At 44.0% G+C, this 12726-nt stretch overlaps 1 protein-coding gene across 1 annotated transcript in view; it reads left to right on the top strand.

Moving 5' to 3' along the window:
• Window positions 1–12726, top strand: part of LRP1B (LDL receptor related protein 1B) — a 1229602-nt gene that overhangs the window by 940013 nt on the left and 276863 nt on the right. Inside the window, exon 51 of the mRNA XM_060257450.1 lies at window positions 9859–9978. Within this exon, the coding sequence (XP_060113433.1) occupies window positions 9859–9978 (120 nt within the window). The remainder of the gene's footprint in view (window positions 1–9858; window positions 9979–12726) is intronic.

Genomic DNA, 12726 nt, shown 5'->3' with positions numbered 1-12726 from the left:
GATCAAGCTTTGTAAAGATCTTCCCCCCCGCCACCGTGCTCAGCAAGTCTTTAATGAGGGGGAGGGGGTAAGCGTTGGACATGGAAATCGCGTTTATCCCGCGAAAATCAGTGCAAAGTCTAAGCGTATTGTCCTTCTTCTTTCTAAACAGCACCGGGGCCGCGTGGGGCGCCGTGGCGGGCCTGATGAAACCCCTCTCCAGGTTCAGGTCTAGGAACTTGCGCAGCTCCTTCTTCTCAGCCCACCCCATTTGGTAAAGTTTGGCCCGGGGGAGGGTTTCCCCGGGGATCAGTTCTATGGCACAGTCCGTGTTCTGGTGGGGGGGTAGTTGGTTGGCTTCCCGCTCACTAAACACTTCCATGAGGTCCTGATATACACTCGGGACCTGGTGCACCTCCTCTACCAGGATGCACGCCCTCTCTCGGGCGGCGGGCGCCCGCGGTCCCCACGCCGTGTCCCACGAGTGCCCGCTGCAATCAGGGTCGGGGAACCGGATGGTTTGTGCTTTCCAGCGGATAAGGGGCTCGTGTTTCTCCAACCATCCCACTCCCAACACCACGGGGTAGCCACAAGCCGGGGCGATGACAAACGTTTCCCTGTCCCAATGGCTCTCAATCCCCAGGGGGCATGGTTCTGTTTCCTGCGTGCAGGGCTCCCCCCCCATCACTGACTCGTCCATTTGTGCAAACCGCATGGGGTGGGGAAGTTGCAACCGCTCTAGTCCCAGGGCCTCCACCACCTTGGGGGAAATTAGTTCCCGGTTGCACCCCGAGTCTATGAGGGCGCGGATCTGCAGGAACCTTTTCAGTTTTGGGTTTAGCAGCTTCACCATTACAAAGTACAGTCTTCCCGTGGTTTTTACCGTTAATGGTGCCTCCTCCCGATCGACCTGCTGGCTGGCACCGTTCAAAGCAGGTCGGCGCCGTTTCCCGCCGGCTCCTCCTCCCACGCGAGGTCAGCTAACTCTGCGGAGAGACGGACTTCTTCCTCCTGCAACTCCTCTTGCACCATCAGAGTGCTGCTTTTCGCCGCGTCCTTAGGGCGGCCCGTAGTTTTCTTCGGACCCGGGGTGCCTTGCCTGTTCAGCCCCGGCGTTGGGGTGGCTCCTGCGGGCGGCTGGGGGCAGTTGGAGGCGAGGTGTTTGGGGTCGCCGCAACGGAAGCAGCGGCGGGGCCCTGCCGGGGCGGCCGCTGGCGGCTTCTTGGTTTTGGGAGGCTCGACCTTTCCGGGTGGGGTTTTGGGTGCGCCTCTTCCGGCAGTCAGTGCCTGCCGCAGCATTGCCACCCGCTTCAGGTTGGTCTCCACCTCTCCCGCGAGCTGGATCCACCCCACTAGCGTGTCTGGGTGGGCCTGGGTTAGCGCCCGGTCCAGGATGCTGGGGTTCAGCCCGTTGGTGAAGTGTTCAATCTTCATTACTTCGTTCCAATTCCGGGCCCGGGCGGCGTTAGCCTGGAAATCCGCCGCATACTCCCGGATGGATCGGGCCCCTTGCTTCATATTTCGTAGCGCCGAAAGCGCCCTGGCCTCTTGCAGGGGGTCCTCGTATTGGGTCAGTAGAGCTTGCACGAACGTGTTCACGAAGTGCAGGATCGGACTGTTGGTCTCACACAGGCTCACATACCACTTCTTGGCGGCCCCCCGCAACTTCGAGCCCAAATAGTCCACTCGGCTCACTTCATCGGGGAACAGATCTCCCCAATAGTACATGTAACTATTCGCTTGGATTGCAAAATAGTTCACCTCCTCCGGATCCCCGTCGAATGTTGCATCCAGCTCCCGGCTCCCCCCAAGGTCTCGCTGTCTGACCGGGGCGGGGACCGCCGGCGCTTGGGGCGCCGCCGGCGCCTGGGTGGCCGCCACAGCGGCGGGTGGGGGTTGGCTCGGTCGGCCGCGTGGCCCCCCTGGCCCCGGCTGCTGTTGGCGAGTCCCGGTTACTCCCAACGCTCTCCCCAGTTGGGCGGTCAGGGTCTGTAGTTGGTCCTTGAGGTCCCTCACTGCCCCGTCGACCTCACGGCGCACCATTGACCGGAACATCTGGAAGTCCTCGTCGTGCGGGTCCTTGGGTTTCAGCCCCCCTTCGTCCTCCTCCCCGCACTCTACGCTTTCGCTCCCGCCGCCCGGGGCTTGGGTCGCGGTCGCCTTGGCTCCTTCCTCTGGCTCTCCCGGGTTGGTAGCCGTGGCTTCGGCCAGTTGAACCCGCTTGGTGTGGCGGGTCATGATCGCCTCTCGGCGGATCGGTGCCTGGTCCATCAACGTGGTCGAGGTCCTCGGCTGGTATTGCCGGGGGGTGCCCACCAACTGGAACAGGGGAGGGGAAGCCGCGGTCCTTCTGGCAGTGTGGATGTGCCAGGGTGTCTCGGCCCCCTCCGCTCTGGCTGGGAGTTCCCCGTTGTCCGGAGGCTGATCGGACATCGCCTTTTCAGTTGCCGGAAAGGTTGAACTCCAATAAAGGGAGTCCTTCAAAATGTCAAGTCAGCTGGATTCAATAATGAGTCCTTGGTTGAAAACAAGCTTCTAGTTTATTGAAAGCCGAAAAGTAGACCATGATAACAATTGAAGGACTAAGGTACCAAACATGAACCAAGCATTTTTAAGGTGTAGATCAAAGGATTCCTACGGGCGGGGTACACTAAACAACAGGTTTTCACACTAGGATGTTAATCTCTCATTCTCACACCAAAGCCGCGGCGCTCTGTACTCCCACAGCCCTTTTGGTCTGAGAAGGCTCCAACATCTCATTCCCATATCAGCATTTCAAAGTAAACTACCCAACAAAGGCATAGCTAGGAGGAGGGGGGGGGGGAAGGAGAGTTAGCTAGCAGCATTCGGTGTTCAGTATGGACCCAGAATCCCTTGCTTCTGAACCAGAGTTAGAAAATATATTCCCAAAAATACAGCAGACTTGACAGGACTGTGGCAATTGTAAGGCCCCCCTAGTGAGGATGTGTTGTCTTTAAAGAGTCACATGAAAACTTGTTTATTTCTTTGGCAGAATTCAAGCAATATACTCACCACTAAATCACCATGGTGTTTAATTCTTGAAAGCTCACTTTAAAACAAAGCAAAACACAAAACTAAATCCTTGAAGAAAGCAGCCCTTAAATTCTAAGGGAGAATTGTGTTTACATATTGTTCCTGTTGGGTTTCTATTGCAATTTCACTTCCTGTTGTCATGAGTTAATTAAATGAATGTATATGCATGCTGATGTTTAGCCAGTGAGAGATAGAGCCAATGAGAATGTGTGCACGTATTTCCCGCTCAGGCTAGGTGTCAATATGTATAGTGACCATTGAAGGAGAGCCCTAATATGCTAATCCATATATTTGGGAGGTGGTCTGGGGAAAACCATTTGGTCAGCTTTTATTGCCCTTTGTGTAAAGCCCTCAGATCTCCATGCAGTTAGAGTTCGGACTCAAGAGAGTCGAGATGTAGTCTAGAGACTAGATATGATACTGAATTCTTCTTTTGTTTTCTAGAAATCCCAGTAACCCTTTCCTCATAGTAAATGTAAACTACTTTATTCTTAAGCTAAAAAGTCTGCCTGGCTTGTTTTTGTGGTTCTCTCCACACAACTCTGCTAAAAGTATCTCTAAACCCTAACAAAAGGTTGTGGGCCGCAGTAAGCTTCATAGCTGTGCGCAATAAGCCAAGGCAATTAGCTAAGAAAGGTAGGGCGTTTTCGCACTGACCTTCAAGTGGTGCGACCACCCTCCTCACGCCAGCGGATCTGCAGGGATTTCGCACCAGAAGCGCCGGCGCACCCAAAAGAGCCGGCGACTTCTGTCGCGAAACCAGCTCAAACGGAAACCGCCAAGAAGCAGGAAAACGTTTGAGCTGGTTTCGCGACGGAAGTCGCCGGCTCTTTTGGGTGCGCCGGCGCTTCTGGTGCGAAATCCCTGCAGATCCGCCGGCGTGAGGAGGGTGGTCGCACCACTTGAAGGTGAGTGCGAAAACGCCCGTAAAGAAGAGCTCAGGTCTATTATTCACGGATTTGCATCTGAAGGAAAGTATGACGTTACAGCCACCAGAGCAGGTTGTATACAATATGGAAAATTCCCCCAAGTTAAGCATCCCTAAGCTGAACAGGGATAACTTCCTTTTATGGAAAATGGCAGTTGAGTGTGCTCTGGGTGTGCAACAAATAAAATATGTGCTAGACTATGTAATTCCAGAGGATTTATCTCAAGAGCGTAGAGATAAATTTGATGCAGATGAGCTTAAAGCCAAGCTGCTTGTCCATTAGGCAACCCTAGGTGGCTGCATAGGGTGTGGCCCTGGAGGGTTGCTGATTTGGGCCCTCCCTCCCACCACCTCCTTGGTAAAGGAAATAGGTGAGTGCAGTGGTACAGCACAGCTCCTATACCTCAGAGTGCATGTACCACCTGCCTGCCATCACTCAGCCTCCCAAGTCTGTGCTTCTGGAAGTGCAGACTCAGGAGGCTGAGTGACAGTGGCCAGGCATCATGCATGCTCGGAGGCGCAGAAGCCACGCTGCAATGCTGCCATAGTGCTCGGCCTCACCGGGGTATGTGTGGGGGGAGGAAGAATGCAGGTGGCAGGGCAGTGGGGCAGGGCCTCATCTTGGGTGCCAGATGCCCTGAAGCCAGCCCTGTGGGTAACTCTAGATCTGATTAAATAAAACTTTATTAAATGGATACAAAGAACACTGACATTTCCCAAGAAAATCATGGTAGTACATAGAAAACTAGTTTCTTTAAATGAAGCGGAGTCCTCGGGGCCAGATGAACTGCATTCAAGGGTACTGAAAGAGCTTGCAGGTATAATTTCTGAGCCTTTGGCTGTTTTTTTTTTTTTTTGAGAATTCTTGGAGAACAAGTGCGGTTCCGGAAGATGGGAGGTGGGCAAACGTGGTCCCCATCTTCAAGAAGGGGAAAAAAAGAAATTACTACTGCCCTGTCAGCTTGACATCAATACCTGGAAAAGTTTTAGAAAAAAATCATCAAAAAGTCAGTTCTTGAACATTTAGGAAGGACAGTTGTGATTAGTAAAAGCCAGCATGGATTTCTCAAGAACAAGTCATGTCAGACTAACCTTATTTCTTTTTTCAAGAAAGTTACTACCATGCTAGATCAGGGGGATGCTGTAGACATAGTTTATTTTGATTTCAGTAAGGCTTTTGATAAGGTTCCACATAATATTCTTGTTGACAAATTAGTAAAATGTGGTTTGGATCCTATTACTGTTAGGTGGATCTGTAACTGGTTGATAGATTGCACCCAAAGAGAGATTGTCAGTGGTTCCTCATCCTCTTGGAGAAGAGTAACAAGTGCAAAGCCTCAAGTAACTGTCCTGTGTTACTAGAAATGCTGGGGGTATCCTCTTTTTGAAGAGCAAGAGGTAGAGCTATTTTGTAGCTGGGATCTTCCACCAATAATATGAAGGTCCAGTATCAGAAAGAAGACTCCAGATTTAAAATATTTTAAAATGTTTACTTAGAAAATACGTAAAAATCACACATAAAACAATCAGAATACAAACACAATCAAGAGGCTAGGAAAATAGAGGTGAGAGATAGGGACTTTTAGGGTTTATTATAAAGGCAATACTACCTGTCCAGATGTGAAGACATCCAGTTAGAAATTAAAGATGGAGATGGACACAGCCATCATGCCATGTCTAAGCGGCACATTACTTAGAGTAATGGGGGAACAGCCTGTCTATGTTCCCAGATTGAGCAGAGAGGTGTGGTTTGCTCTCATTTTTTATAGTATTTGGAGGGGTGGAGACTCCTTCCAGAGCTATGAAGACTCTTAATGGTCATTGATGGGTCTTTCCTGAGTACCTGAATAGAATCCCAGTTCAAGACAAAAGGTGAGAATGACCCTTAATGTTTGTCATGATGGGCCATGATGGGCTTAATGTTAGATATCAATTTGGTTTCAATCCTCTGAGGAGGAGTCAGGATGGAAACAGAAGATTTGGGCAACCGGGTCTGCATTAGCACGGAGGTAAACAAAAGATGCTGAGTTGTAGCAGGAAGGTTGGAAGATGGGCCATTAGTAGCTAGCCATAGATTAAGACACGATAAATACATATTACCTGAAAACCCTTTTGTTCTTGCAGAATGAGAGGGAGGAAGGAACAATAGCCTGCCAGGAGGATGCCTGTTGTAACCCTTGTAATCAGAACAAGCCCAGACGTTTTTCTCTGGCCCATTGCAGAGAGTGGCTTCACTTGGCCTGTTCCTGACAAGCAGCTTCCATTTTAGGTCAGGAACTGGGGACCTCACTAATTATGAGGTGCTCCCACAGAGGCAAGCAGCGCCTCTGGCTACACCTGGTACCTGTTTTGTATAATCTTTATAAATGATTTGGATGAAGGAATAGAGGGAATGCTTATTAAATTTGCAGATGATATGAAATTCTGAGAGGTAGCAAATATGATAGAAGACAGAGACAGGATACTGGATGATCCTGACAGAATGGAAAACTAGGCTAAAACAAATAACATGGATTTTAATGTAAAGTTCTACATTTAGATTTGAAAAATCAAATGAATAAATATAGGCTAGAGGAGACTTGACTTGGTAGTAATTTGTGCAAAAAGGATCTTAGGGGTTCTAGTGGACCATACACTGAACGTGAGTCAGCAGTGTGATGCAACAGCTAAAAAGGCAAATGCAATTTTGGGCTGTATGAACAGAAGTATAGTGTCCAGATTGTGAAGTGCTGGTATTGCTTCACTCTCCTCTGGTTAGGCCTCACCTAGAGTACTGGGTTCAGTTTTGGGCACCACAATTTAAGAAGGATATAGACAAGCTGGAACGTGTCCAGAGGAGGGCAACGAAGATGGTGAGGGGTCTGGAGGTCAAGTTCTATGAGGAAAGGTTGCAGGAAATGGGAATGTTTAGCCTGGAGAGGGGACAAGTGAAAGATGATACAATCTCACCATCCAAGTACTAGAAGGGCTGCCATATAGAGGATGGTGTGGAGTTGCGTAGTGATCTAGCCGTGGAGATCCTGTGTCTGGCTGAGTGCTTTGGAATAATTTGTGAACTGACCTCATGCTGCCTGCTTGAACTCTGGGTAACTATGTGCTACTCTTATTTAGTTTGGTGAAGAATAGGTTCTTTTGTTTTCTGTCTCCTCTACAAGTCTTGTATATATGTGTGTTTTTTATATATATAAAACAAATAAATCATTTATTTTTATTAATCTGTTGTGAAGTCTTTGCTCTTTTCAGTCTCAAAGCTAAGTCCAGTGACTTGACTGCTTGCCTATGGTTAAAGTTGTTATTCTCACTTTCAGTGCTGCAAGGCAACCTTGCAGGGCTGGTTTTAGCATTAGTCTCCCAGAAAGGTTTGAAGGCTGGCTCTGCCTTCATCGTTGTTGTGATTTAGCCTCAGAGCCTGGTGGCAGCTATCTTTTGACCTATAGGGAGGGCTTAGCTTCTCTGCAGGACTTTGTTAACATTTGTTCTTGACCCATAAACTGGTGCCAGTGGTTTGAATGGGAATTTATATCACTGGTAGTCAGTACAGTTGTTTTCTGTAATCAGCCAATTGGTTGAAATTAAATTAGAAGAGTTTGGAAGAACTTCTTGACAGACCGGTTCCTCAGTGGAACAGGCTTCCTTGGGAGGTGATGGGCTTTCTTTCTTTAGAGATTTTAAAATAGAGGCTAGATGGCCATCAGACAGCAATGCTGATTCTGTAAATTTAAACTGATTATGAGAAAGAGGGCAAGAAGGGTTGCATCAGTGCTTGGTTCTTGTGGCCCCTTCTTACATGCCCAGGGCAATGCTGTTCACCACTTTGAGGACAGTGATTTTCCTCCAGGCCAGTTTTGCCAGGGATCCTGGAAAGTGTCCCCCCCCCCTTCCCGCATCTTCTGGACTTGGAGCAGGGGTCACTGGGGAGTGTAGGGGAGATGTACTTGTGAATTTCCTGCATTGTGCAGAGGGTTGGAATAAATGACCCTGGAGGTCTCTTCCAACTCCATGATTCTATGAATTCAATCCTATATAAGCATATATTTAATTCCTATTATATATACATTGATTTTAAGATCTCCAGGTTTCATACCCAGAACTCAGCCAAAAGGTTCATGGACTATAAATTGTGGCTAATTTATGTAGATGCTATTACATAGGACAGTGCATGACTTTACTGAACTTTCTGATTTGGGTATTCTGAAGGCCTGACATAACACCCCTCTTAGTATGCTCCGAGAAACAATATTTTTACTATGGAATATTCTCCCTCTGAGAAGCAAACTGACTGTGTGGCACTGTTTGTGATGAGAATTATTTTGGCAGAAGATCAACCTTTCATAACTCATTCTAACAATCAGGGCTTTATTCTGGGGGAACATGGCAGAATGGAGTTCTGGAACCTCTTTGTGGAAACAAAATTCCCCAAACATTTTTAAAAGTTCTTGAGAGGCATCCATGTGTTTCTCCTTCATTTCCCTCTTGAGAGTTCTGGCACCTCTTTTTTCCAAAAGAAGAAGAAGAAAAAAAGCCCTGCTAGCAGTTAACAATACATTTTTTTCATTTTGGCTTGCTTGTTCAAGACTGAAGAAAGGAGGAGTGAGATTGTAACTACTTTTACAGGAAACCTGAAAAAAATCTAATAAAAATGCCTTGTATGTCAAACAGGACTTGCCAGTCCCCATGTCTGGATGGAGATATCCCCAGTTTTGTGGGCTCTTCCTCGTCATCAGCCAACTGGCTGTGTAACCAGGAGGTGCTGCCTACCCTACGGGAGCACCCTAACAAGCACTGGGGTCCTCATTTCCTGACCTGAGTTACCTGTCAGAAACAGGCCAAAAGAGAGACTCCATGCTGGGACTCCATGCTTGCCCTATTTTTCATAATCAGAGTCAGCATGGATACAGGGCTCTGGCTAAGGTTGCATAAGCAAGCATCCTCCAGGCTAATTCCTGTCTCCCCCCCACACACACACACACACCACTCCACCCAGCAATGGAATGTGTGAAACCATGAGTTCACAGGTAAAGTATTTCTTATTCCTTAAACTCTGGCTAGCAACTGCTGGCTACCTAAAGAGATAGAGAGAGTCTTAATTAAAATTGAGTTTTCACATTTTTGAAATTTGCAGCAAAAATGACATCTTGCTTTTGGAGGGATGACTCTATCATATTTTTGGTTTTCTTTCATTTTAGTGTCTTTAATATAGATTATAAGGTCAAATGTTTTCCTCACTGAATATTCAGTTTCCTGGACTTTCTGGATTTTCCTTGTAGTATTCTATATTAGTTATTGTTGCTTCTAATGTCATTTATTCTCTCTTACGAAAGTATGAAATTATTTTTAGTACTATATAGCTATCTTAAAATGACACAAAGTGATGGTGAGATTATACACTATATTAGCTTTAAGGCAAGTATTGGGTTGGCTCCTGTGATTCTGTTCTGCTAAAGAAGGCATTCCCTGATGCAGCATGCTCTTGTTTAAGTAGAACCTCCTGCATTATTGGGAGACTCTCTGGAACAAAAGACATTTTATTCGTAGTGAAATAGAACTGTGGACTCTTACCTATTGTATTGGTTCACTTGCCTAGTTGATTGTGGTTCCTTTCTCCATCCACCCAGAGTTTTGTGCCATGTGGCACAATGTGTTTACTAGCAGAACAACAGTTCTTACTATTTCTATATGGTGGGGATGTAGGGAAATTACGTATTTTTTGCAATCAATCTAATTAAACTTAAATGCCTGGAGAAACTGGGCAAAAATCCATTGGAACCATTTGAACTTTGAAGGAAAATTTTAGCTATCCAATATGTATATATCAGAGAGTTACATTCATCTAGTGTTGCTGAGGAATAATATTATCTTATACATAGACAACGCTCATGGTTTACATTTCCTTCTAGATTCTTCTTGTTCATGGAACCAGTTTGCTTGTTCTGCACATAAGTGTATCTCTAAACAGTGGATTTGTGATGGGGAGGATGATTGTGGGAATGGTTTAGATGAAAGTAAAGCTGTTTGTGGTGAGTATTATAATGATATAATATAATTAATTTAATTTTGTATTGCAGGGAATTATATGGAATTCAGTGAAACATGTAGATGAATGTCAGTTCCAGTATAATAGATAATTAATTAAATACATAATAAACTAAATATTTTGTTAATGAAATAAGTCTTTTGGCTGCTGTTTACACAGTTGTACATTTGTCAATTAAGACTTTCAAGTTTCTTTATAGCATATAGATCAATGAAGACATTGTCAACCCCAAACGTTTTGCATGCTGTTTTAGTAACGAACATGATGACAAATGAAGGCAGCATTTCCCCTTTGGGGAACAGAGAATATTTTATTTTCAGAGCATGTGATCTTTTTGGAGATAGGGAAGACTCTTCAGGTCTCCTCCTTTAGAGAAAGACCAGATGACTAGAGGATATTTTCCTTTCCATATTCATAAAGGAAAAGGGATAAGTCTGTAGTTCTGATCAGAAGAGATTGGCAAACCTAATTGTGCTCTGGATTCCAGTGTATTCCAATTCTAGTTTAATGATTTACTGTATTTTCCCCTCCATTTCTGTTTACCCATACAAGCCTTATGTTGTGAGAGGCCTTGAGGTTGTATCCTATCTGCCAGGACAGTGCTTTCTTGGACATATATTCTCCAAATTTCTTTTCCTCCAGCAGTCTTTTTTGACCCCTAGCAAATTTGCTCTTTTAGCCTCTCCAAATTTCCCTTCTTCCAGCAGCCTCTTTTGACCCCTTCCTCCAGCAGCCTCTAGTAACATTGCATCCATTCTTTTTTTTTTTTTAGCAAATAGCAAGCCTTTATTGGCATAAAACAGATTTAGCAGTAAAATAGCAATATAAATAATATAAAATCCTAGATTATAAAGTACATAGGGAGCTAAAATACATAAAATAAGTAAAATATATATGAGTCGAGTTTAGCCAAATTAAATAATTAAAACAAATAAAAGGTGGTCATTCCAGAACCATTCTCTGTCATATTTCCATGGCCTGTTGGAGAAATCTAGCCACCATTAGCTCAGCGCAAGTGTCATTTAAAAGTTTGTGGACTTTGCCTGAATCAGCACAGCCCAACATATCTGCTAAGATATCTTTCAAGCCGAATTAGCTATGATGCTGAACATTTGTAACATTGTATATTCAGTTGTAGGCTGTATAACTTGGTTTGTTTTTAATGTATACTATTCCTAATGACCTGTGTTGCATTGCCAAGGTAGTACTGTTTCTGTTTCTCTGTGGACTTTTGCCCTTTAAATTTATCTATTTGTGTTTTTGGCATGATATACTATGCGCTAGTAAAACCTGGGCAGTAAGTAAAACAGAAAACATCCATATTGTTAAATGGATTTTCATTATCTATGCACTTAATGAGGAACACCAATCTAAAATTAACTCATTATTCAGATTAAAGTTTATTGAATAAATATTAATATAGTTGATAAGGAGGGCATTTGCTTGATATTACCCATAAGGAGTGATAAACAGAATAGGAATAAGAATTTACAGTAAGATCAAAACATTGTTTGAAATTAACCATACAATACTGTATAGGCAATTAGTCTTCAGAAAGTGGATTATGCCTACAGTTCAGTTATGTATAGAGGGTTGGGTGCTTAAAGCAAAAAGACAATATAACTGTGTGGAAAGATGGCAATTTTTTTTCACAAAGGGTCTGAAACTGAGAGTGCTATCCAATTGCTTTCCTTCCATGGAATAAGGTACTGAGTCAACTCTATGTCCTGAAGCTGACATTTATCAAATCAAACCAGTTTCGATTTCACTGTTAAAAATAGACCATGGAAATAGACAAGGTTAGCTTTCCTATTCCTGCACAGAACTATACTTTGTCAGTTCTTTTTTTATTTTATTAAATACCCTTACCCATCTCCAGTATGCATATAATCCCGAAGTAATATTTGAGTTTCAAAGAATGAACTGTTACTTACTTACTATACAAGCACCTTTTGCACTCAGCACTTTATTTATGAGAAGTACATTCTCTAGAAGGTTTGTATGTGCTCAAATTGTGTGTATGGTTCTAATTGTATGAATTACTGACTTTACCATAATAATGTCAAAGTGATTGATATCACTATACTCATGGTATTTTTTATAAATTTGTATAAGTATAATTAATGGTTTCTTCGTTATTGGATCATGGTATTTGTTTGGTTTGCTGCCTTCTTTTTCTAGGCTTCCAATGCCTTTTTGAAAGTGATCATATAAGAAAAAATAAGCAGGCAAAAACTTTTCTAATAAATAATTTTTATAAACCAGTAACATGCCATCAACACTTTGTTTTCTCTATACAAATTGTATCAATATCCCCTACAGCCTCTTCTTCCACTCCCTTTTTTGTGATTAAGGTTTAAAAAAAAAATCAAGAAAAAGTTGGATAGAGAAGAGAAAGAGGAGTAGGGGAAAATATGAAATCTTCAAAAGTTACCAGATATTATGAGTAGTTGCATACAAGTAAAATCAACTGTATTAGAAATACATATATTTCATATTTATAAACAGGTAAGGTTAGGTTAGCTTTATTTGATTTATATCCCACCCTCCCTGCCAAAGCAGGCTCAGGCTCATAGTAAAGCAACGTTATCACAGTTTTCAGGAATGAGCTCTTTCTTTAATAATATTAATGATAATCTATTAATCAGAAAAAGGTTACACTTTAACCCTTCAGGACTAATTTTAAGCCATCCTAAAACCTGGATATCTTCTTAATTGTTTATTAGATTTT

The sequence above is a fragment of the Heteronotia binoei genome, chromosome 16 (genome assembly GCF_032191835.1).
Source record: "Heteronotia binoei isolate CCM8104 ecotype False Entrance Well chromosome 16, APGP_CSIRO_Hbin_v1, whole genome shotgun sequence".
Taxonomy (NCBI): domain Eukaryota; kingdom Metazoa; phylum Chordata; class Lepidosauria; order Squamata; family Gekkonidae; genus Heteronotia; species Heteronotia binoei.
The sequence above is the reverse complement of the archived record's forward strand: the minus strand, read 5'-3'. Positions and strand labels throughout refer to the sequence as shown.